At 45.1% G+C, this 26,189-nt stretch overlaps 1 protein-coding gene across 2 annotated transcripts; it reads left to right on the top strand.

Annotated features, from left to right (window-relative positions):
* Positions 1–697: 697 nt before the first annotated feature.
* On the top strand, positions 698–25,791 carry CKLF (chemokine like factor). 2 transcript variants are annotated; one of them, XM_045986980.1, is made up of 5 exons: positions 698–813; positions 4,290–4,448; positions 9,210–9,305; positions 22,750–22,848; positions 24,855–25,791. In XM_045986980.1, exons 1-5 carry the CDS (start codon positions 742–744, stop codon positions 25,749–25,751), a joined length of 1,323 nt encoding a protein of 440 aa, XP_045842936.1. In that variant the 5' UTR covers positions 698–741; the 3' UTR covers positions 25,752–25,791. The 2 variants fall into 2 exon arrangements, with proteins under 2 accessions (XP_045842936.1, XP_045842935.1); XM_045986979.1 differs by lacking the exons at positions 22,750–22,848; positions 24,855–25,791 and adding an exon at positions 12,358–13,007.
* The last annotated feature ends 398 nt before the right edge of the window (positions 25,792–26,189 follow it).

The raw sequence follows: 26,189 nt of genomic DNA, 5'->3' as shown, positions 1-26,189 counted from the left end.
TTGGGATGAGGCTGTTAGTTCAGACTGGGATACCCTGGGGGCAAGGGCAGGGAATGAGGCCCAGGCCATTGATTCAGACAGCACATATTTTAAGTCTACTATGTGCCAGACCCTGGGAACCCTGCAGGGAGAGAAGTATACACAGGCAGGTTCCGGCTTTTGTGCAATTTATAGCAAAATATATTGGCTACTGATAAGTGCTGTGAAGAGGGTGATGGTGGCTGCTCTAGACAGGGTGACCATGGGCAAAGCTTCTCTAGGGAGTTGGTATTTGAGATGCTCATAATCCGGGGTAACCCTGCAGCCATTCCTGAACACCCCCAATCCCTCCCTGCACCGCTCTCCAGAAGCGCTACCTGACTGGAAAGTCCTTACCTAGAGCTGGAGAGCAGTTGTTTGTGTCCGGTAGAGCAGGGCAGGGCAGTGCTAAGAAAGGCCGGCCTGCCTGTGAGGCGCCCCCTCCCAACCCGCGACCCCTCTAGGTCCACAGAAATGCAGCAGGCGAACCCCAAAAGGCGGCAAAGTCAGAGGGGCCAGCTGCCCGCCCCCGTGACGCGCATGCGCACGAGCGCAGCAGCCTGTAGTGACGTGCGCATGCGCACGCAAGAGCGGGAATCCTAGGAGGAGAGTGGTTTGCAGCGGTCGCGGCAGTTGCTGTCGCTGCTCGAGGCCTGGCAGAGCTGTGAGACGAGGAGAGGGGATGAGGGGGAGAAGGGGTGCTGCTGCAAGTCTGCAGACATAATGCCCACCCTGAAGCCGAAGCATCGCCCCTTCTGCTTCAGCGTAAAAGGCCACGTGAAGATCCTGCGGCTGGTGAGGCCGGGCCACGAGTAGGGGCTGTATTGGGGCAAGTGGGGGTGGTATTGGGGCGTGCTCAGGGGCAGTGGGGGATGGCTCTCAAAGATAAAGAGGAATCCCCTACCTTCTCTTTCAGCCTAGGCCTCCCCGGAGGCAAGGCGGTTCACTGGGCACCCTGGGGACAGAAGGAGAGAAAGAAGGCACTGTCCTGCCCTTCAGGGGTTCACAGACACATTCTTAAAGCCAAGGAAGCACGTCTGCATGAGTGGCCCCCACTTGGACCTGCACACCAGATACCCAGGTTAGCAGGCCCGGCAGTTGCACTTGTACCCCGCACATGACAGCGGGGCTGCCGGCTTCGGGGCGTCAGGCATGCCGGGCGCACTGCAGTTAGTTCTGAACAGAGGTCTGGAGAGAATGAGCCATCCTTTGAGGGAGGTGCCCTGGCTAGTTAGAAAAGTGGAGACTGTCACAGGAGAGTATGTTGAAGGAACTGGGTGGGGGGCGATAATTTTTAAATTTTAAAGATGTGATCCCTAAAGGGGAGGGGATAGAAATAGTTAAAAGCTACAGGAAAACAGTACCACTTAATATGAGGAAGAATTTTCTATTGGGAAAGTTTCGCAAATTAAGTGGCCACATCACTTGGGAAGGCAATACATTCCCAAACAGCAAAGGTAAAATGCACAGATGAGCACCTAGGGAGGATGCTGTAATTCGGGTGAGTGGGTAGAACAAACTGCATACAAGGTCCCTCCCACACCAAAAGTGTGTGATTCTGAGAAATTAATGTAATAGAAGTCAAAGTGCATATGAGAGGTTTAGGAAACTACTCTGGAATTCAAAGGACAGAGATTACTTTGGGTTAGGAATAATCAGGGAAGAAGTGACTTGCAGGTCTGGAGCTTTATCCCCAGTACTGGAAGCTCTGGAAGAACACTGGAGGAGGAATAAGATCTTGTCAGAAAGGTTTCATTTCAGACATATCAATTCCCTCAACAAACACTTAGAGTATTTAGCTGTATTATAAGACCTGACTTAGGCCTTGGAACAACAAAGATAACCAAGACAGAAGTCCCTGACTCATGGAGTTCTTCAGGTTAGTTAAAGAGAGAGACCTATGACCAGATAGCTATTAATACATGATAAGATGGGGATAGGCCAGGGAGTGAGACATTTAACCATGCACAAGAGAAGGAGAGGTATCAGGAAACTTCCTAGAGGAACATCAGTGGGGACTGAGGAGCAGCTATGAGCTGCCATGAGCAAGGACATGAGTGGGGGAAAAAAAACAACATGATTTTTGCAGCAAGTTTTAACAAGATAGGTGTTGCCTTATTTTTTTCATTCAAGAAATCCTTACTGAAAGCTTACCATGTTCCAGGCACTGTTCTAGGCTCTGAGGAGATATCAGTGAACAAAGCAAAGATCCCTAGTCCTCATGGAGTTTATATACTGGATTGGGAAGGCAGGGTAGACAAACAGTAAACACAGTAAATAAATGATACAGTATTGTAAAATGTTGGACGTGCTATGAAACAGGAAAAAAAGCCAGGGAAAGGAGTGTAAGGAGAGGAAGGTTGCAGGGTCCAGTAATAGAGTGGTCAGGTTAGGCCTTGTTGAGATGATAAATTAGCAAAGAGTTGAGTGAGGCGAGGGAGTTAGTTATGAGAATATCTGGAGGAGAAGGGTTTAAAAAAGGAACATCCCTTCCAGTGGCCCTATAGGTATTGAGGTAGAGATCGCAAATGGCTATTTACGTGTGAGATGTTGAGGAATGACCTGCAATAGGAACCCACATTCATCGATTGGGTGGTGAACAGAATCTAAAGGAATGCCAGTGTTTTTAAAGGATGGGTAAAAGGAGAGAAGCCCACCAAGGGAAAATAGTTGCAGAGTTTATAAGAAGTAGGAAAAGTGACAGGCAAGCCAAAGCAGTAGAAAAATAGGAAAAAGATAGCCAATGGCAGTTAAGCCATGGGGGTCCAACAGGATAAGAACTAAAAAATGTTCATTAAATTTAGTAATTCTGAAATCACTGATAATCTGAGCAAAAGAAGTTTCCATAGAGTGGTGAAGAAATGTCTAAGATATTAGTGGGATATTTAAAAGAGAACTGGAGACAAAGCCTAAGAATAATGATAGAAGTGCTGTAAATAACGGATTGGGGGGAGAATTCAGTGTGACTCAAATCATAGGAACTTATCAGAAAGTGAATTAACCACCAGTGTCAAATTCCATGGTATAGAAAGTTTACAGAAGATGGGGGCTGAAAAAGTGACCCAAGATTTCATAATCCATGAACTCAAGACTGTGGTTCAATAGAGTAAATCAAGTGCTTTGAGGTGAAATGTTGCTACTAGCAATTATATTAAATATAAAAAAATGGCTTATTTAGTTACTGGTTATATATTTGCTACATAATCAAACTGATCAATTTAGAAGTTCAAAGGTAGGCTATTTTTGTACTTATAAACTAATTGAAAGAATCATGAATAAGTAGTCCATAGAAATTTAAGGTTAAAAAGAGCATGCAGACGCTACTAGCTGACAGACTGATCATAAAAAGTCTAGCCAGGGAAAACTCTCGACAAAACCACTTTCCAAGAACATAGAGACTTGGATAGAGCTGTAACATGACAGCTCCTAAAAATACGACATTGACCAACTCACTGGGACCTATCAGCTTATTTTTCCTTTAGGTCACTTAACATTCCTGTGTTTTATATCTTCATTTGTAAGTGAGACTGGATTGATTAATAATTTTCAGGGTTTTTTTTTTTACTTAAAATATTCGTCAATTATGATTGCATTCTATTTAGGTTAGAGAAAATATGTAAAAAGTGAAGCATCAGAAATGTTGGGAGTTGTTTTTTTTTTTCCTTTTTTCCCCCACAGAGTTTTTCAAAGAATTGTTTTTCTCTAACAATTTATTTTAAACTTTTCTCCAATATTTTTCATGGCAGCATTCTAAGTGTAAGTTTGATAGTAGATTCCAAATTGCTAAGAGTTAAGGCATGATGAGCGGATGATAAGGTATTATAGCTGTCAGTATACAGATGTTTTTAAGAAGAACCTACAGGGAAAAATAGAAAACGGGAATTTTGGGGGGAGCAGGGTGAATGGAAGGGTGCGTTTGTGTGTTTTAGGAGAAGACGACTTGGTTATGTTTATAGTATGATGGGGAAAGGAGCCAGTGAAGAGAGATTGAAGGTCTGAGAGAAAAAAGAAGATATGCAGTGGGAAAAGATTAAGGGAACAGATGTGGGAAGTGATGGTATTTGTAAAACTGGAATAAAGAGAGGGACACCTGGTTCCCTAAAACACAAAGAGAAGGCAATATCCATACATTGTAGTAATTCCTCTTTTAGGTGTGTGTGTATATATGGCCTAAACCCATTTATTTAGTTACTTTAGAAATGATCGTTTTTACAGCTTAAACTTGCATTCCGTAATCGTTGACTAAACCATGTTTTTTCTAACCCTTACAGGCGCTAAGTGTGACATCCATGACCTTTTTTATCATTGGACAAGCCCCTGAACCATACATTGTCATCACTGGATTTGAAGTTACTGTTATTTTCTTTTTCATAATTTTATATATACTGAGACTTGATCGATTAATAACCTGTTTATTTTGGCCTTTGCTTGTAAGTGTTCAGTTTTATTGTTAAAATTAACTACTTTTTTCCTGCCGTAGTGAGACATTTTAATAAGCTATTCTTTAGTTTTCTTAAACCTTTAAGGAGTGTCTGATAGGCTTAGGAAGGAGGAACTCTACCCACTGCTACCATGTCCGGTCTTGTCCCTTAAGAACCACAGAGGATAAAGTCTCCTCTGAGCTCCCACCTACCAGGAGGTGGGACTGACTCTTCTATTAGGAGAAGTCACTTAAGTGTTGATTTTCTAAAGAAATTTAAATTTAAGATCATGGCTAAGAAAGTTATAGAGCATTCTTAATCTTCACCTCCCTTGTAAGTACATGTTGATATGGCCTCAAAATTGGGGAAAGAGATGGAAGCAGATACACAAGTATCCACATCCCTGATCACTAATGGAAAACCGAAATAGTCTGGGAGGCTGAATAAAGCACATGTTATCTTACTTAAGAATGTCTACAGTCATCAGTGCTAATTTATTTAGTACCATATGAACTTCACCTGCCATACTTCTAGCACTGAGAATAGCTGCCCAGTGAAGTGTCTAAATGATTATGGAAACTGTCAAAATAGGCAAGTTCAAGATGCTTGTTAAGGTGTACATGTCCCTTCAGCCTGGACTACTCTCCTGTTCTAGGGAAAATGGAGTGGCTTTACCTCTCTCTCTTCTTTCAAGTTTTATCTCCGGTATCCTGTCTCTGTAGGTCTCCCTGCTAAGAATTGTGCTGCCCTTCCCATTTTGGGCTGGACTGGTAACTGCACTTGTCTCATCCTGCTGGGTTCCAAGATGCTGATATCCAAGCTGATAACCCCTATTAAGGAGAGACGATTTTAGAGCTTTAAGCATGCCTTCAAGTGGTACCTTCTAGAACCATCTTTGAAGGCCAGTCAAGCTAATCACAAGCTGAAAAAGTCCCAAAAGGAGAAAGTTGGGATATAGGATCTTCATAGCAACTCTCCAAACTCCTACTTGATCACAATTTTAGAGCTGGACCTGACTGGAGGAAATTCTAGGGAAAAAGATCACAATATCTTCCATCCGTGGGCCCTCAAGAGTACACAATGTTATTTAGTAGCAGAGAGGTCTAAGTGAAATTATTCCAGGGATTTCTTCAAGGACATGAAGAGCATGGTCCATATCCTCTTTACTCAGGAAGTTGTATAGTTGCTCTTCACATTCTGCTTTCCGAAGTTAATTAAAACTAATACATTTTAGTATTTTTTTCCTCCAAACTATAATATTCTCTGGAGCTTATTGCAGGTCCCTATAATAAACTTGGAGTCCTAAGTGTAACAGAATACACCGGGAGAGAGGGTGGCCTATGTGTAAGACTGAAATTTAGTCTCCAAATCTCTGAGGATCAAACTTTGCTGATATTGTAATCTCTTGAGAAATGGTGCCATATGGCTAACTACGGGATTATTCCACTATGAAACCCAGATTATTCTCTGCTTTTGATCTAGCATAATGATTTATTCAGCAGGTATTCAGTGTCTGCTAATCCCAGCTTCCATAATAGGTTCTTTGATAAAAGAACAAATTTTTAAACACAAATCTTATACCTGTGGAACTTTCAAGGAAGCAAGAGAGATGAGCAATTCAGTGTAATGGGTGCTGGGACCGATGCATACCCAGGATAGTGTGGAGGCACAGGGGGCAAGAGTGGAGGCTTGGGAGGCAGTAGGAGGTCAGAGCATGCAAGGCTGTATATGCCCTGGGTTTTAAACCAACACCATTGGAAGCTTTTAAGGGTTTTTGAGTAGGAGAGTGACATGAGCAGCTTTCAATTTAGGAAATTGCTGGTGCCAGTGTCAATAATGGCTTAAAGAGGAACAAAACTAGAGGTAGGTCTCAGAGATCACTTTAAACGTTGTTCTGTAATCCAGGCATGAAAATTATAAAGGCCTGAACTATGGGCCTAACAGTATCTACAGAGAAAGGGGTTACTGGGGTAGAATTGATAGGACCAAGTAAATAAGAATTAAGAATGCCTGCCATTTCAGTATCTGGAGATGATATTGAGGTAGGAAGTACAAAGAGGACTATGTTTAAGGAAGGGCCAGAAAGAGGAATGCAGTAAGTTCAGTTTGAGAAATGCTAGGTTTTAGTTGCTTGTGGAATATTCAGATAGAAATGTTCAGAACAGGTCTGAAGCTCAGGAGAGTGAGGAGTTAAAGCTGCAGCTTTGGAAGTCATCACCTTGTCACGGCAGACGAGCTCTAGGACTGGCCTAAATGGTGCGGAGAAAATAGAGAGCAAGCTGAAGGAAAACTGGGAAATGCCAAAAAATGGGGTGAAAAGGAGGAAGAGCCAGAGAAAGGCAGGAGAGAACGCAAGGGAGACCTGTGTCATGGAAGGTAAGAGAGGAAAGCATCTCAGAAAGGAGTGTGAATACTGTCACATGTAAAGAGAAAAAAAAATAAGTCCTGGAAAAAATATATATTCCTGGACTGTGTTACCAGAGGCCCCTTTAGCAGAGTGGTGTGCCTCTCAAGTGGATAGGTAGCCGGAAAGCTGAAGGAATGGTGAGCCTGAGCAGGGCAAGAGAGGCAACTGTTAATCCAAGGAGCCACAAAGGGTCAGAAACACAGTAAGGTTCCTGCAGAGTGGTGAAGGGAATGGGAGCCAGAGCACAGCCCTGGAGAAGCTGCCTGGGGCTCTTCTACTGTGACAAAAGTGAAGGACACTAAGAAGGCTGAAGATTTCAATTAATGTTGGGGGTGGGGGGAGATAACTTCTGCCTCATGGCCACTGCCTTCACTGATGAGGAAAGGGTGTGGTCATCCGCATTCAGATTTATTATGGTTATCACTGTCCCAAAGCTGCAGTAACTGACAGTCTGTGGAGCAGCCTGCTCTGTTTCCCTCAAGTGTTCCAATGACAGAAAGCACAGTGAGTCAACCCAGGGCTTTGCAGCGGTATCCAAGTACAGGCTCAAAATTTCTTGAAATCTCCTTTCTTCCCCCCCCCCCTTTTTTTTTGTTAGTTTGTTTGGTTTTTGTTTTGTTGTAATTAACATTCTATTCCATAGTATGATGTTTGGTTTTCATTATAAAAACAATGTTTAAATGCCCATTAAGGGTCACTGATATCAGGGTGCCTGGGTGGCTCAGCTGGTTAAGCATCTACCTTCAGCTCAGGTCTTGTCCCAGGGTCCTGGAATCAAGCACCGCATCCAGTTCCCCGCTCAGTGGGAACATGCTTCTCCCTCTCCCTCTGCCTGCTGCTCCCCCTGCTTGTGCTCTCTGTCAAATAAATAAATAAAATCTTTTTTTCAAAAAAGGGGGTGGTCACTGATACTTTGGGACAGGTGCATCCTTTTCTTTCCTTAGTTCTCTGTACTCCTTAGACTACTTTTACCTAAAGCCATTCATATACACATAACTGAATTACGCGCATGAGGCAGGGCTGTCTGAAGTAGAGGTGTGGCTTCCCTTGAAGCAGAGGAATATATGCAACACAGAGGAACATTCACCTAGGACAGCCTCAATGTTTCTTGCAAATGAGAACTTTTTTCTTCCTAGGTGCATCAATCTTGCCTGTCTCCACTGAACCTCTTCCTATTTTTTAAAGATCTTATTTATTTATTTGACACAGAGAGAGAGATCACAAGTAGGCAGAGAGGCAGACAGAAAGAGGGGGTGGGGGGGCAGGCTCCCTGCTGAGCAGAGAGCCTGATGTGGGGCTCCATCCCAGGATCCTGGGATCATGCCTGAGCTGAAGGCAGAGGCTTAACTCACTGAGCCACCCAGGTGCCTCCTCCCCCCATTTTTTTTTAATAACCGCATGTCTAAGTTATTAGGAGTTTGAAGTCTGATATTTCTGTTAACAATACCTTCCTGCCTCCAGAGTTATCTGCAAACAGATATAAACCATTCCAGAATAAAGATTTACCTCTCTCAAGCTATACAACCATTCATAATGTAAGCTGCAGCCCTTAAAGCCATTGTTCAGAAGGCAAATGTCCTGTTTCTAGAAATTATTAGATGAATGAGCCAGAGATATTAGTATAATCAGTCAGCCTACATACAGATGTAGGAAAGTTTTTTCCTGAAATTTATCATTTTCTGCCAAATGCGTGCAGCTTTTTATTAATTGCATTTTAGTAACATTATAAAGTTGTTTGATTTATAGTATAACTATTCCACATAGTCTCTTAGCATTCTGAATTTCCAGTGTATCCTTCTAACATAAACCTTCCACATCATACATCCTGCATTCCCAACCAGATGTGTTCTCCCTCCAACTGTATTTAAATAAAATAGAAAAAAAAAAATAAAAATAAATAAATAAAATAGAAATAAGCCTAAGTAGTTAAATGATTGGTATATCATAGGTTAAGAGAAACAGTAGGCATCACTGTAGACCAAACATAATATAGGTGTCCTCTTACTATGGCAGTTGGATTAAAAAAAAAAAACAACTCACTAAATTTGTTTAATAAAATGGAACTTTCGGGCACCTGGGTGGCTCAGTTGGCTAAGCCACTGCCTTCGGCTCAGGTCATGATCCTGGAGTCCCAGGATCGAGTCCCACATCAGGCTCTAGCTCCACGAGGAGTCTGCTTCTCCCTCTGACCTTCTCCCCTCTCATGCTTGCTCTCTCTGTCTCTCTCTCTCAAATAAATAAATAAAATCCTTAAAAAAAATAAAAAAAATCTAAAAAATGGAACTTTCAAAATCTGTAGGCAGCTGATTTTTTTTTTTTTTGTGATCTTCATATAAAGCTGACATTTCTGTTCTGTGTTTTAGGATATCCTCAACTCAGTAATAGCGGCAATATTCATGGTAATTATATCTGTGTTGGCACTATTACCAGAAACCACAAGAGTTATAGCCCTTGGAGGGGTAAGTGGAGGTCTTTCTGATTTCTTGCTTTAGGTTTGATTAGCATTCAAACTTACTTGAGAAACAGATATAAGAACAGGAATCTAGGCTATACTCATCCTTGTATCTCCTAGGCCAGTATATGGTTCCTAGTGGCTTAATATTTCTTATGTGAGTACATGCCCTGATAAACCTGAAGGAATATGATTTCACCCTAAAACGGAAGTTAACTAAATAATATTTCCCATATGTTCCACATCAATATGTAGAGCTGGACTAGACTGAGAAAAGTTACTGGAATCTGTTACACTTAGCTCTGAGAAACCTGATGGCAAGCAAAAGACCACGGATGAGTTTCATAGTGCTCGCTTTTAAGGAAAAGGATACATACCATTTGTTAAGGTGAGACAGATGGCTCTCAGCTCAGTTATTCTTTGTCCAGACCTTCCTTCAGATGGAATATAATACAAGATGTCTCGTGAAAAGGTTGTAGAAAACCTTGTAAGTAAAGGATTTATTCTGAACATTGCTTAAAGAGAAGCAGGCCAGTTTAATCAGAATTTATCCTGGAAGGCAAGCCAAAATAAACAAGAGTCAAATAATTGAGTTTTAGTGCCATCTGATGTACTTCTGAGATTTTTTGACTTTTCTAGATTCTTATCTAGAGATGTGAATACAAAAGACCTTTTTTTTTTTTTTTAATCCGAAAGTTCTTAAATAAATCTCCCTGCTGCTTCCTTGTCTTTCCATAGTATGGGCCTCTTGGGAGAACTAACCATTCTCAGACAGCCATGTATGTCACAATCCATGGTTTTTCATCTCCTCACAAAGACCCAAGCAACTTCATGAGGGATGAGAATTATTCTAGAAATGAGATAGTGCTGTAACAGCAATTTCCTCCAGTTATCTTTAAAGTTAATCTTATCCCATGGCTCAGTCAGTTAAGCATCCGACTCTTGGTTTTGGCTCAGGTCATGATCTCACGGTGCTGGGATGGAGCCCTCAGTCAGGCTCCACACTCAGCGGAGAGTCTGCTTGAGGAGTCTCTTGCTCTCCCCCATCCCACTCCCCCAAAAATAAATATTTTTTTAATCTTTTAAACAAATAAGATAATCTTAACCCTCTTCTATGAAGAAAGAGGGACAAGGCATGGGATTTACAGTTGACCCTTGAATAACATCGACTCCCCACACAGCTGAAACTTTTAAAACTCTCACTTCCCACATGCTTTACTAATAGCCCACTGTTGACAAGAAGCTCCAAAACCATAAACAGTTAACACATATTTTCTGTATCATATGTATTATACACTGCATCTTACAATAAAGTAAGCTAAAGAAAATGTTAAGAAAATCATGAGGAGAAAATACATTTACAGTACTGTACTACTATATTTATCAGAAAAAAGTCCATATGTAAGTGGACCTATGCAGTTCAAACCCATGTGATCAAAAGTCACCTGGACCTTTATTCACTTACGCGTTCATTCACTGACCCAGTGTTTACAAAGGCGCACTTCAGTAGAAGGGTACAGAGTTGTGCTGTCCGATGCCACAGCCACTAGCTACATGCGGCCACTGAGCCCTGGAAGTGTAGCTGGTCTCATTGAGATGAGCTATACATGTAAAATACGCAATGGATTGCAAAGACTTACCCCCCAAATGTATATTATTTCATAATAACTTTATTATATTGATGACATGTTAAAATTATACTTTGGATATACTCGGCTAAACAAAATATGTTATTAAAACTAATTTCACTTATTGTTCCTTTCTTTTTTTTTTTTTTTAGAGATTTTATTTATTTATTTCACGGGGAGAGAGAGACAGTGAGAGAGGGTACACAAGCAGCGGGAGTAGGAGAGGGAGAAGAAGGCTTCCCACTGAGCAGGGAGCCGAATGTGTGGCTCGATCCCAGGATGCTGGGATCATGACCTGAGCCGAAGGCAGATGCTTAATGGCTGAGCCACTTAGGCACCCCTTGTTTTTTCTTTTTAATGTGGCTGTTAGAAAAAACTATGTGGCTTACATTGGTGACGCATATTCTGTTTCTTTTGGACAGCACTGGGCTAGAACATGAGCCTGCCCTATCCTCAAATGGCTTAGAGCCTAATACAGGGATGAGAAATGTCAATAGCTGTACATAAGCTATTGACAGAGTACTTCAGGGCACAGAAAAGAGGAAGCAACTACCTTGCTCTGGCAGTGGAAATGCAGCTTGCCAGGAGTAAAGGGGAGATGAGGGGGATGGTTCCAGGTAGAGGAACCAGCAACATGCAGAGTACCAGAGTCATGGAAGGGCAGGAAGTACTCAGTGTGGTCAGAAGCTAAGAAGCTGAGTTTGAGATTCAGCATGGAAAATGGAGTGGTGTCTAGAGCCAAGAGGCCAGAATTCCTGGCCATTGGATGGAACTGACCAAATAGCACGCAAGGAATGATATCCCTCTTTTCCTGCCCAGGTGCCAGCTCTCAAACAGCCATCAGAGTCCCTAAAGACCACCTTCTAGTTTATTCCCTTTACCTTTTCTTTTTTCCCCCAAGGCCTATTTAGAATCCCACCTTTAAGCGCACCGGCTTAAGCTTTAAGCAGATGTAGCCCAGCTAAGTGTTCACTCTGGATCATCTTAACCACTCCAGTTCTCTAAAGTGCGTGTCACAGCTACTGCTGCATTGGTTTAATCTTGAGCTGCTGTTACCTTTGGCCCTCAAGCCGAGTTTGTAGGAAGAAAGGCAATTGAACATTGGGGTGGAAATGTTAATTGATAACTAGATACCTTCAGTAGGGCTTTAAATCATACATGCGGGAGCAAGTTAAGAGATCCAGACAAGTCTTTGTTTCAGAGCCCACACCCCTCCAATATTATTTTTGCTCACCTGAGTTACCTTTTCCCTTTCTTTAGGCAGGTATTGGGAAAACTTGGGCATGAGAATGAAATAATCTCTGAAGTCTTTTCCCGTTTCAGTATCAGGTGGAGGCAGGAGAGGAAGCCAGGGGGCAGACCACTTAAAACCTGTGAGTGACTGAGGTCCAGAACGTGGCCACAGCAGTGACAAAGTGTCTTCGTTTCCAGGTGTCTGGACTCCTGGCGGGAGTGTGCTGTATTGCGGACGGGGTCCTTATTTACCGGAAGCTTCTATTTAATCCAAGTGGTCCTTATCAGAAACAGGCTATTCATGACCAAATATAAGTTTTATAATTTTATATTACTCTTTAGTTAATGCTAAGTATTAAGTATATTAAATGTATTTATTCCTCCACATATTTCCTGTGATTGTTCTCACTTTAATCTCAATATGGGCACTGGAAGAAGAGATGTGGGAACTCTGTACCCAGCGCTCACCCATATCGTCATTTCCAAGCCAGCACTGATCCTGATCTGATTGGGTTTGCCTCCTCTTGGGCCTGGGTGGAAGACAAGAATGCACCCAGACCACCCTAAATGGTCTCCAGAGCCCCCTTCCTGGTTGGCTGGCAGCGCGGAGGGGTGGGGTTGCAGGGAAAATGAGTTCCCAGGCTAGGCAGTGGCATCGCATCCCAAATGGCCATGAAGGTGGCTGGAGGGCCTGGTTTGTCCGCGGGGCACAGAGCTGGGTGCGCGCGAGGGACGGGGGCCAGCAGCCGTTGGGGCACGCCGCTGGTTCCCAGGGGCCAGCCTGCCGGTGGCGGCAGGCTCCGAGCGGTAGGGCCTGCCTGACACAGCCAGGCCCCGGAGCCCACCATGGATGCCAAAACCACCAGGACCCCCACAGGGAGCTTGCAACAGCAGCAGCGTCCCGCAGGTCCAGGGGCTGCCGCAGCTCCGGGGACACGCTCACGCTCAGTTCCCGCACGCCCAGGGGCTGCCCCAGCTCCGGGCACACCCTCACGTCCAGTGTCTGCCCCAGCTCCGGAGACACCCTCACGCCCAGGGTCTGCCACAGCTCCGGAGACACCCTCACGCCCAGGGTCTGCCACAGCTCCGGGGACACCCTCACGCTCAGCTCCTGCACGCCCAGCGGCTCCCGCACGCCCAGGGGCTGCCGCAGCTCCAGGAACACCTGCACGCCCAGCGGCTCCCGCAGCTCCAGGAACACCTGCACGCCCAGCGGCTCCCGCAGCTCCAGGAACACCTGCACGCCCAGCGACTCTCGCAGCTCCAGGAACACCTGCACGCCCAGCGGCTCCCGCACGCCCAGGGGCTCCCGCAGCTCCGGGGACACCAGCACGCCCAGGGCCCTCCGCGCAACCCAAGAACTTAGCACCCGGGGCGCCAAAAGATGAAACATCAAGAACACCCACCCAGCCACCGCAGGTGCCCATGAGCGAAGCTGAGAGGGCCGCCATGCAAAAGCGTGCGGAAGGACGGGCCCTAGTCCCGGTCAGATTCAGGGACAGCTTCAAGCGTTTTCTCTTCACGCCCACGGGAATGATGAAGGTCATAAGGCTGGTGAGCAGAGAGAGCTGGTGATGCAGGGTGGGTGCGGCCTTGGGGAATCTCAGGGGACACCGCGTCTGGAAAACTTCCCTACTCCCCTTTACCAGCCAGTTTGTTCTGCCCCATCTTTCCTCCCTTCTCCCGTGCCCCTCCCCACACTCAACCCGGATTACTAAACCTGCGCTGGTTTTCCTGCCTTGTATTTCCCAGGTTTTCCCTCACAAAGGGAATTAGGGAAGCAGAGAGATTAAGAGCTGAAACATATAAATTAACAAAAATAACAGAATTGACCAAAATTGATAAACCAATGGCTAGTATAATATGAAAAAAAGACTGAAGAGAACATGTATTTAAAGTTAAGACACCAGACAGGGAAAATAATCACAAAGGATGAAGAAACTGAGAGGATTCCCCAAAAGTACTTTACAAAACAAATAAACCTGACTACCTGAAAGAAACAGTTTATTTTCTAGGAAAATATAATTACCAAAACTGACCCCAGGATGGAGAAAAACCTAACCAGACCAACGTAAACACAGAAGAAAATGAGAACTAATCAAATGAACAGTCTTTTTTACACATTAACTCTTTCAATCTTAAATGGGATGTAATTCTGATACGATTGAAACTCCTTCAAAGAACGGAGAAAGAAGCAGCCCTTCTGAATTATTTCTTCAAAGTAGTATAACACTGATATCAAAACCTGATCAAGTCAGACAAAATAGAAATCTCACTTGTATCAAATCAACAAGTATTAATATGTTAGCAGAAAATATTCAGTACTTTTAAAAAATACACTATGATGATGTAATATTAGGACTCTATTAAACTAACCAACATTTTAGGTAAAAGGACAACAAATTAGGAGATGATGTCAGATAAGGAAAAGAACACATTTGACAAAGTTCAACATTCATTTCTGATTGCAAAAAAAAAAAAAGTGATCCATAAAACAGGAATACATATTTTACTGCCATTATAAAGATAAACCCAAAAGTCAGAACCATATATAATGAAGCATCAGAAGTACTCCCATTAAATGAGGAACAAAGAGGATGCCCTCATCAATACTGTATTCAGTATTTTTCTGGAACTGCTAATTACAATGAGGAAAAATAACAGTTAAAAAGATTAGGAAAATTCATTTTTTCAGCTGACATCACTGTATGTCTAAAAAACTCAAAATCAACTGGGAAACAAGTTAGAACAAGATCTCTACTAACTCACCAGTAGAAATGAACAAACAAGCATTTAAAATAGAAGAGAATATTTCTCTTTATAACAACAATCAAAATGGTAAAACATCTACGACTAAATGAAATAAATTTAAAAGACCTACATCAAGAAAACTTTAAAAACTTAGATATTTTAAAACCACTAAAATGACTAGAAAGACATACTTTGTTGTTGAATTTTTTAATCTTTCAAAATTAGAAGTTAGATGAAATCTCAATTAAACTAACAACAGGCTTAGCTTGGGGAGCCTGACCAAGACAAACATGGGAGACACAAACAATGTGAGGATGAGCACTGAAAGGGGGACTAGGTCAGACAATAATATAAAATAAATCGCCTGTAATTTCAAAAGTACTAGAGAAGAAATCAGCACCTCAGTGGAAGAGCATATTCTCAAAAGAGACCCAAATATACCTGGGAATTTAGTACATGAGAAAGGTTGGATTTCAGATGAGCAGGGAAAATACTGGTGTTTCCCAACAAATGATGTTGGGATAACCAGCAACTGTTTGGAAAGAAAGAAAACTGGAGCTCTACCTCCTTCTATCGAAATCAGTATATATTTATTCTACTTGTATATACTTCTTTCCAGTATGAAATATACCCGGTGAACAGTGGTGACTTTCCAGGAGATGGACTAGGGTTGGGTTGAGCGAGAAGAAAGAAACTGGAGTTATTTTTCATTCTTCTCTACCTAATTGCACTTTTATTATTTCCATGTATTATTTCATTTCTGGAAATACGAGACATTTTACAAATAAAATATACGTACAAAATGATACGGGCAAGTGCAATATCACCAGATTTACTCTCTAACAGAGATGGGTTATATGATATATATATATAGATGGGTCGGCTTTGCTGTTCACTAGCCCAAGTGCATTAAAACACATCCTGTTTCTTCTGTTGCAGGGTCTTCTCATAGGAGCTCTAGTTTCTTTCATCATTGCCAAAGCCCATGAGCCGTACATAGCCATCACAGTTCTGGAAATCTGCATCGTTCTTTTTTTTATTCTAATATATATGCTAACACTTCACCACTTGCTGATTAATTTAGATTGGTCCTTACTTGTAAGTGTTCGTTTTCATAATTCAAATATAAGCTTGGGTCTCAGTCCCAGAGTAGAGTCTCTACTCAAGTGAAAACAAAAGAACTAATCTCTCTGGACAAGAATAAAACTGAGCTGTGACAGGGTGCCACCCTCGTCCCAGGGGAGAAACTAGCCTAACACCCAGAGAGATCCCTTAGACACCTCTGTCCACAGCACCACCAACACACACGCCTGCATCCGTCTCACTGGGGCACTGAACAGTGGTACCTCGCAGCCTGTCCTAAAGAAAATTTCAATTAAGTATATGCAGTATGTAAACACTTTTCTCATCTACTGCTTATAAAACAGCACATGCTTCTACTTTCCAGCAGCAGCTACTCTAACATTATAAACATTTCTCTCCTGTGTAAGCAAGAGTCGGCATGGCAGAGTTGTCCAAAATTGTCACCCACACCCTGAAAGATTGTGGGAGTCAATCTCTTCCTGGGTATTAAGGGCCCATACTCCCAAAGGGGTGCCACATGGCAGAGTAGTCAAGAAAAGAACATTGCATTGCCTTCTTTGTAGCTTATTCCAGAACTTCATAGTCTTTACCAACTGAAAAATTCCTGAGGTTAATGCCTCAGGTCTCAAATAAATCCTATTTATTATGGGGCCTAATGTTCTGTGTCCTTGCAGAATGGAAAAGAGCTACTGTTCTGTCTGGATACAGACGGGGCCACTTCCTGGCCCTGGCATCTTCCTAGTGTGTGAACATTAGCCTCCGTTTCCCCATCCAGGAAATCCAGCAAAGGAAAAGGGTGATCATAATAACTACCTTAGAGGGCTCCAGAACATTTCAATGTGTTTAAAGCAAACAACACAATGCTCAGCCCCAAGCAAAAGCAAACATTCATTTACAAAGTGTCCATCAGACCCCATAAAGTAGTTAGCCGGCTTTTACCTTTTTATCTTGCACTGTGAATAATCCTAACTCAGAGGTCAGGCCCCTCCCACATCCCACGTCCTTGTAGTACATTTTTCTAACCTTAAGATAGGATTGTTTGGCGTTGAGCTAAAAGTCAAAATAACGTGTTGTTGTTTTTTTTAAGATTTTATTTATTTGACACAGAAAGAGAGAGATCACAAGTAGGCAGAGAGGCAGGCAGAGAGAGGGGGAACAAGGCTCCCTGATGAGCAGAGAGCCTGATGCGGGGCCCTCAGATCATGACCTTAGCCAAAGGCAGAGGCTTAACCCAGTGAGCCACCCAAGCGCCCCCAAAATAATGTTTTTGAAGCATGTGAGGCATTTTCTGAAAAAGCTGCTGAGCTCTCTTTGACCCACAGAGTGCAGAACAACAGGAAGCAGACACAACAAAATGTAAGCGAGTCTAAACAGACACATGAAAGACCCTCTTCGTTGTGGAGAGCTAGAAGGATAAAGAGGGTTCTGAAGGGAAACCAAAATCTCTGCCCTTGGAGATTTTCAAGAAAATCTTCATTTTGAGCACACAGCATGTGCCAGATACTTCTTCATACGTGTTACCTCATTTAGTCCTCACAACAATCTAGTGGAGTTGTAGTTTAGCGGATGAGAAGACTGGATGAAAGGTGAAGTTGCCCGTGGCCATGGACTGTCACTGGGAAACTCAGACCCGGCTTTAGCCCAGGCTCTTTCCAGACTTTTTGCCTTATTGCCTTACAATGGTTTCTCTGCCTCCATTCTCCCTTCATTGTTATCCTCCTTGGATTCTCTAAATTTTATGTTCTCTGTATCTTCTTCTGTTTTCTCACGGTTTCCTTAAAATATGGAGCTAGAGGTGAGCAGATTATCCTGGAGGGCAGGTACAGGTCCTTGGGAGGGGCGGTGACTGAGGGCTTCACAGCACCAACGTCAGCTACGGTCAGAGGGACTGGAGCCCTCAGAGGAAAGAAAGGTCTACAGCCATAAAGCTGGGGAGCTGGAGGGAACCTCAAGGCCCAATGCTTTGCTGGAGGGACAAGGGAGAAGATCTAGAGAGTGGGGACAGGAAGGTCCTATGAGAAGAGCTGTTCTCACAGGGATCACAGACGGCTCACGACAGTGGTTGTAGAATCGCAGGCCTTCGGTCAACTGTGATAAGCCAGGCCCCCTTCAACCTTGGGTCCCAGGCCTACCTCTATCCTTGGGTCAGAGAATCCTCTTTCTTTTGGGTGACTCTGGGAGCCCTGAAGCATCATTCACATGGACATGCCAGGTCCTGGTGAGCTCCCAGGAGCTCCACGGTTGGGGCACCGTGAAGGCTGCTCAGTTATTCGGAGGCACAACGGACTGGCGGTCCACACCAAGCCGCCACATACTAACCAACGCAGCCGGTTAGGTGGTGTGTGTGATCTAAGGGACTTGGAAGGTTTTTTAAAAAGAGCCATCAAAACAGGATTCAAAACTGTGTTCTCCTATCCTGTCCCTTCCTTTCTAGTCTTCCTCTTTCCGTAAGGTGAAGGCTGTGTGCCTACGAGATTGTTCAGAAGGGTAGTTACCACTGTGTGGTACCACGGAGGCCTCAGCACGGAACACAGTGTGCTGGTTGAGGGACAGTTTGTGTGCCTAGGAGAGGACTACTGGTCACTTCAGAGTAGGAGGACCTGGAGATGTGGAGGCATCAAGCTGCAGAAATCACCTGGAACCTGATGAAACCGGGAAAAGCCAAGAGATCCCAGGGCCTGTTCCATAGCGTCTCTGTTTCCGGGCTCTGTGCAGGCTCAAGGGCCCACCCACACACTGGAGGCATCCAGCGTGCGCAGACCCTCTCTCCTGGCAAGATGGTTTGGTGTCCCCAAGGCCGAGCAGCATGGGTAGTTCAGTGGTAGAATTCTCGCCTGCCCCCAAGACAGAGAGCATTAGTGCTGATTTTAAGTGGCGGTTTCCTTAGAGGCTCCCAGGAATACAGAGTTCCTGATTCCTCTATTCCCAGTCTTGTTTGGCAAGGGGCTGGTGATAAAGGCTCCCAGCCGGGAAACAGACAGATTGATAAATCAGGGCTTCAGACGCTCAGCAGAGCAGCAACAAAGAGGACTGGCCTCACGTACGGACCTGCTGAGATCTATGGAGTCTGGGACGGTATTTTGGGAAGGCCTCCTTCTCCGGAGAGATGGTGGAGCCTGGGCTGCGGGATCCCTACTCCATTCTCGATTGCATCTTGTGGCTTCTGTGAAGACTATGACAGTGACTCTGACACCCATGGGTCCACCTCCCAGCCAGTCCTTGACTCAATATCCTGGGCCTGCATCAGAGCTAGTGAGCAGAGAGCTTTCCTTACCCTGCCCATGGTGGGGCCACTGTCTTCATTGTTAGACTTTGTCATTAATTTTACCCATGACTCTTGTGTCATCCATCAACATACCCCAGAAAAGTATGAATTGTAATTCCCTCCTGAATAGCCCATATTTTTCACACTTCTACGTTATAAAAAATATCATCCAATATGGTCAGAGAGACTGAGCTCTGGTCAAGCAGATATTTTTGCCAAGAGAAAGCCGTTTTTTTAAAAAAACACAACATAATAAGCATTTTAAACTAAAACTCTGATGATTCCCAAACTACCAGCAAAATCTTTCCATTTATAAGGAGGAAGTGTCAGCTTGAGAATGTCCCCTTCCAATAAGGTTAATGAAAAAGCCACAGTTCCGGTCATTTCTATCAGGTTATAGCACAGGTTTGGAGAGCTCCAGGCACAAATGGAGTCAGTGGGAGTTGCTAGTTGAATACTATGCAGTGTTTACCACATATATATTCTTGCTACAAATACCACATTTTGGGAAACAAATCGTCGATGTTCAAATTTTTTCTAATACTCAGTGATTTTTAAAAATAAGCACTCACCATTAAAGCACCTCTTTCTTTCCCAGTGAAAATTCTACACAGTTTTATCTAAGCAATTTGGGAGCTTTATGGAAAAATAACAGTCACGCAACAAATCCATCTCTCATTTTAGTCCAAAGAGGCACCTGAGTCAGTAGGGCATTTAGTCAAGGGGGAAAGGAAAAGATGATGAGTAAAGATGGCACATGACAAGACTCAGCTGCAATTTTACTCCATTAGGGAAGAACATCTCTCTCTCTCTCTCTCTCTCTTTCTCTTTCCCTCCTCTATCTCCCTCTCTCTCTCCTTCTCTGTCAAAGATGAGGCAACAACAATGACGTGTCGAAGGCAGAAGGGAGGAGGGGGGTTAGTCCAGAGAAGGCTTCTGGACATTCAAGTCAGGCTACAGAGGGGCCTCGCCACTTACTGGCTGGGCAGCCCCAGGCATGTTGCTAAACCATCTGTAAACTGAGGATAGTGAAAGTTTGTTGTGAGAATCAAATGAGATTAACTCCCTGGCCCAGTATGTAACACACAGGAAGCGCTCACGAGGCGTGAGCTATGACAGAATGTTAGATATAAGGCAAACTTCAGCTCCGAAGGACAGTTCAGGAGAGCACTTCCTTGTGAGCAAGGAGCAGAGTAAATTACACTAAGGACAGAGTAAAGGAACGTCTAGTATTCCGGTGAGGAGATGGAATTACGACAGGGAGTCAGCAAGGGGCTAGCGGAGCCTAGTCTACACTTGGTTTATTAGTATTATCATTATTCATTGGCTTTCACCTAAATTCTCAACCATCTATGGCCACAGCTAGTTAATTTTTGTTTTAAAAAGTTTATATCCTGCTTCTTAGCTGTAAAAGTTCTTGTGCATTTTTATTCTCTTGGTTCACATAATCCTAAAGGACTAAGCTTCTTGCAAACCTGTGAACCGCCGTGCCCGTCTCACTGTGGGCAGACTTTTCATGCAGCCCACAGAACGCAGCTGGATCTTACTTCTAACCCTCACCAGCTCTGCTCCTTTTCTCCCCAGCGTTACCCACCAGGTGTCCAAATAATTACTGTCCCTCCATGAAGCAAATCACATTCCGTGATAGGGACAGGACTCCTTGCTCAGCGATCTCAATGGGAAGCACACCCGACGTCTGCAGACAGTTCAACTTCTGCGCACATTCTGAAGGCAGACAGCACAAGTCCGCATTGTGATGCACTCACGACCCACTCGGTGCCGATGCCAGGCACTCATCTGGTACTTTCAGATTCATTATACCATTTACTCCTCATATCCACCCAATGGATCCCGATCACTATTCCCATATTTTAAGTGAACATATTGACACAGAGAGATGATAAAGCAGGCCCCAGGTTACACATCTAGAAACTGGCAGGCCAAGAGAGTTCATCAACAAAATACACTCCCACCGTACATGTCCCATATCATGTTGCTACTCTGTGACCCATGACCCACAGAAAAATGCCCAAGATGGGTGCTGCACTTCCAGCCTGGGGGGATGACAGGAGGCAACAGTGAGAGGGGTTCCGACTCCCTTCTTCGGCAGATACCCAATCTTAGACAACTTAAACGTCTCTAAGCCTCTGCTATGTCCTCTTAAAATAGGGATCATAACAATACTGACCCTGGAGGGTATTTGTGAGGGTTAGACAAGGTAAGGACTGGAAAATACTGGGCACACTGAAGAGTTCCCATCGGAGATATTACGATTTCACACACTGGATGGTAGGGGTCCTTGCTAGAATCGGGCAGGTGCACCAGACAGGCTGATGCTACCAAGTCAAGCCATCAAGACTTAAGGACTTAAAATGCCCCAATTAGGTATCCGGGCCAAATCGTGTTTCTATCACCCTGAGCTTTCGACCCTCTCCACCCTGGTGCCACGGACCCACTGAGTACCCACTTTTCCATTACTGCTCTATTACCGAAGCCCAGCCTCTGTTTATTTCCAGGAGTGGCCTCCATCTACTCATCCTTGTCCTTTATTTGGCACACAAAGCTACAGTTTGGGCTGGCAGTTAAAGAACCCAAGACTGGAATCCAGAAGAGAGGACAAAGGCAGCCCACAGATGCCAGGACAGACCCAATTCCAGCCATTTCTTAGGAAAGAACAGAAGTCAACAGCATAGGCATTCACTCTAGAATACCAACCCTGCTCCCCAGATGTGTTCCTGCCTTCTTGGGATATGTGAACCCACAGAATAAATCCCAACTAACTTCCAGACTAGCGGTTCTACCTGCAGATTTGGGAATGCAATTTAATTAATAAAGTGCTAACCCAAAATCTAATTTTTATATCAAAAATATATTACAGAATAGAATGCAGGATTTACATTAACATATAGGATTATTAAAATCATATTTATGGCGGTAGGGTCCTGTACCTCTAGTGTTTTTCATGCTCACTTTCTTATGCCCTTTAAGGAGAATATAATGGGCAAGTTGTCAGCTTTTTTTTTTTTTTTATGGCACTCTTTAATGACATTAAACCCATTTCTGCTGACAAAGTCCTATTCAGGACCTTAAGATCGGGGCGCCTGGGTGGCTCAGTGGGTTAAGCCGCTGCCTTCGGCTCAGGTCACGATCTCAGGGTCCTGGGATCGAGTCCCGCATCGGGTTCTCTGCTCAGCAGGGAGCCTGCTTCCCTCTCTCTCTCTCTCTCTGTCTCTCTCTCTCTCTGCCTGCCTCTCTGTCTACTTGTGGTCTCTCTCTGTCAAATAAAAAAAAAAAAAAAAAGGACCTTAAGATCACATAAACTCATGTCTTGGAAGATGCAAGAATTTTGCTGCTAACAACACCTCTTAATATTAATCAAAGGGAAAGTTTTAAAAAGACACCCATCCTCAGATGGGTAATTCACTAATTTAAAATATTTTATGAAATCACATTTTCATGTAGAGTTGACAGTTTTCAATTCTGTATTACAGGATCTTGTCAACAGTTTCATTACAGCTGTGTTCCTTTTAATAGTTGCCATCCTGGCGATGCAAGAAATGGAAAGAAGGCATTTATTCTATGTTGGAGGGGTAAGTCGAAGCCTTCATCACCCCATTTAAGATTAGTATTTCAGGGGCGCCTGGGTGGCTCAGTGGGTTAAAGCCTCTGCCTTCAGCTCAGGTCATGATCCCAGGGTCCTAGGATTGAGCCCTGCATCGGGCTCTCTGCTCAGCGGGGAGCCTGCTTCCTCTTCTCTGTCTCTGCCTGCCTCTCTGCCTACTTGTCTGTCAAATAAGTAAACAAAATCTTAAAAAAAAAAAAAAAGATTAGTATTTCAAGGGTGTCTGGATGGCTCAGTCAGTTAAGGGTCCAGCTCCTGGTTTCAGGTCAAGTCATGATCTCAAGGTCATGGGATGGAGCACCATGTCAGTCTCAGCACTCAGCAAAGAGTCAGCTTGAAATTCTCTTCCTCTCCCTCTGCCCCTCCCACTTGCTCGCTCTTTCTCCCAAACAAATACATAAGTCTTTTTTTTTTTAAAATCAGTACTTCAAAACTCTGCAAAAGGAAACTGGCAGACTGTAATTACTTCATTTGCAGAATAATATCCCTAGTACCACTCCTACTTCTGCACTGACTTCTTCAGAAGATGTAGAGTTACATAAATTCTAAACTCATGAAAATCTTCGTTCTAATACTCATTCTCCAAATAGGTACAAACTCCCCTTTCGAGAAATGTACACAGTATTTTTTGAAATGTTGCAACAAGGTATTCTTGTCTATAAATAGGAATTTGACTCTTTTGGACTAGAGAATTATATTTTAAAAGCACGTGAAAGGAAAAGTACATGACTAGGGGGAAAAAAAGTACATTGTTAAAAATGAATGGCCCCATAGGAAGGAAGGAAGCTCCCGGCATGTGCCCCACACGTAGCCAGGCATGTTCTGACTTGATTTTTACAATTCTCATTTTGACAGATGCAAGAATTGAGGTTAAATAATTTTCCCTGACTCACAAGCCTGCGACAAGCTGGGACTCAAATCTTTACCATATGAAGAACCCAAGAAATGGCAGATTAAAATGCTTTGAAGATAGAGGGTGGGAAATGGGGAGGTGAGACTTTTGGTTCAGGAAGTTAAGCAATGGGAACAGAAATTAATCTAGAAAAAAAAAAGTCTGACTTCTTTATACTCATTCCATCATCAGTAAATATTTGTCAGTCCCATTGGATTGTGTCAGGCCCAGGCTTAGTGTTGGGAATAAAGTCCTTTATCCCTGTAGGAGCCCACAGATTCGCTGGGGCAAGACCCACCGAAGGAAAGTGTGTTCAAGCAACCGGGGATTAAGTGACAGGTAAAGAGAAACATCTGGAGCAGGCAGGATGAGGGAGGCACCTAGAATCCTGCTATGCACTGCAGGTCCCCATCTGCTAACTCAGCCACCAAGCCTTCTCCTACCTGCCAGGAGCTCCCACCATCTGGAGCCCCTCAATTCTTACTTGGATGAGAGGAGCCCCCACCACACCCCAGCGGGTGTGCCTGCCTCCTGTCCTTTTCACCTCACAGTTACTGTAAGTGTGCTTTCTGACTCTGGCACCTGATCTCACCTCTTGATCAAGTCCCAAATTCTGCACTTCCTAGCCTCAACTCTGCCCACTCCCTCACCAGCTCCAGAGTCTGAGCCACACCACACTCCTTGGAGACCCCTGTCCACGATCTGAAGTTCTTTTCCTCCCAGTTGGTCTCCTTGTCAACTCCTTCCTGCCCTTTTCAAACAAAGCCCAAGAGTCCTTTCTGCTGAAGGGCCTTCTCAGGACCTCATACTTATCCAGAGCCTCCTACAGCCAATAAATAGTCCTCTCTGGTCCTTTCTGATGCCTCAGGCATCCGGTGAGGTCATTACTGGCAGCAAAACCCACCATTTCCAAAATCCCTTTCTCTGGAAATTGCAGCATGTGCCACAGCAGCCCACGAGGCAGACACCAAACAGGGAGTGCTGGGTCAGAGGGGAATGGGATGGGATAGGGAAGCCAGGTTGCCGCAGAGCTGCAAAATAACCCAGCCTTCCCTTCCCGTGTATGATCTTGTGTCCGACAGACCCAGTGTCTCACAGCAGCAATCGTGTGTATCCTGGATGCGATTGTGGTCACCAAGAAGATGAGGGATAAAATGAGAAGACTCCTGGGACTCGAAAATGAAAGCAGTTCCTCCCTGCTCCCGGAACCCAAGAAGACACCTGGACCAGGACCCACTCCAGCACCCGGGAAAGCAGGCACGCCGGCAGCCGGGAAAGCACCCACGCCGGCAGTGGCGAAAGCACCCACGCCGGCAGCGGCAAAAGCAGGCACACCTGCAGCAGGGAAAGCAGGCACAACCGCAGCCGGGAAAGCAGGCACGCCGGTAGCCGGGAAAGCAGGCACGCCGGTAGCCGGGAAAGCACCCACGCCCGCAGCGGGGAAAGCAGGCACAACGGCAGCAGGGAAAACAGGCACGCCGGGATCCTCAAAAGCACCCACGCCAGGATCCTCAAAAGCACCCACGCCGAGATCCTCAAAAGCACCCACGCCGGGATCCTCAAAAGCACCCACGCCGGGATCCTCAAAACCACCCACGCCGGGATCCTCAAAAGCACCCACTCCGGGCTCCTCAAAAGCACCCACGCCGGGATCCTCAAAACCACCCACACCCGCACCCTCAAAAGCATCCGCAGCATCACCCGCGAAGGCACCGGCGAAGGCACCTGCAAAAGCACACGCGCCGGCAGCTGGAAAAGCACCCACGCCTGCAGCAGGAAAGGCACCCATGCCCGCAGCGGGAAAAGCACCCACGCCCGCAGCGGGAAAGGCACCCACACCCGCAGCAGGAAAGGCACCCACGCCGGCCCCCGCCGCAGATGCCAGGCGCACATCAACCCAGGCATCCTCAAAGGCATCCTCGAAGCCATCCACGATGCCATCCTCACGGGCATCCTCGCTGCCACGCTCGCGGACATAAGCGTCTGTGCCTCGTCCCTCCTGCTAATCCCACCACTGAGCTTGCATGCTGTCACCCATCCCGGCCCACACGCGATCATAAAATCCGGGCTGCTAAGTCGGGAACATTTGTGCTTCCTCGTGTTGCCTTGTGTAAAAGCAGAGTTACCTTTTTTCTCACGGCGCCTGACGAGGCTGCCCCAGGGGGCGGTGGCCAGGGCCCTGACCCCACCGCTGGGCTTCCCACGCATGCAACCCGCCCGCGGCTGGGGGTGGGGGGAGAAGGGGCGGGGGCTCCCGCATGGAGGTGGGCGACCCCGGAGGCAGTCGGCCGGCATCCACTGGGGTCCTCGCGGTGCGACCCGGCAGCGGTGGCCCGGAGCCAGGTGATGGGGCGCAGGGAGACGCGGCGCGCGGGGGAGGGCCAGGCGTTGGCGTTCGCCGGTCCTGGCCGTTGGCT

Source organism: Meles meles, chromosome 19 (assembly GCF_922984935.1).
Source record: "Meles meles chromosome 19, mMelMel3.1 paternal haplotype, whole genome shotgun sequence".
In the NCBI taxonomy this organism is placed as follows: domain Eukaryota; kingdom Metazoa; phylum Chordata; class Mammalia; order Carnivora; family Mustelidae; genus Meles; species Meles meles.
This window is presented reverse-complemented; position numbering and strand designations above follow the sequence as displayed.

Excerpts from the sequence above, each read along its gene's own strand:
- CKLF (XM_045986980.1), top strand. The coding sequence starts at position 742 with ATGCCCACCCTGAAGCCGAAGCATCGCCCCTTCTGCTTCAGCGTAAAA. Across the intron at positions 814-4,289 it reads ACGTGAAGATCCTGCGGCTG|GCGCTAAGTGTGACATCCAT; the intron begins GTGAGGCCGGGC and ends TAACCCTTACAG. Across the intron at positions 4,449-9,209 it reads GTTTATTTTGGCCTTTGCTT|GATATCCTCAACTCAGTAAT; the intron begins GTAAGTGTTCAG and ends TCTGTGTTTTAG.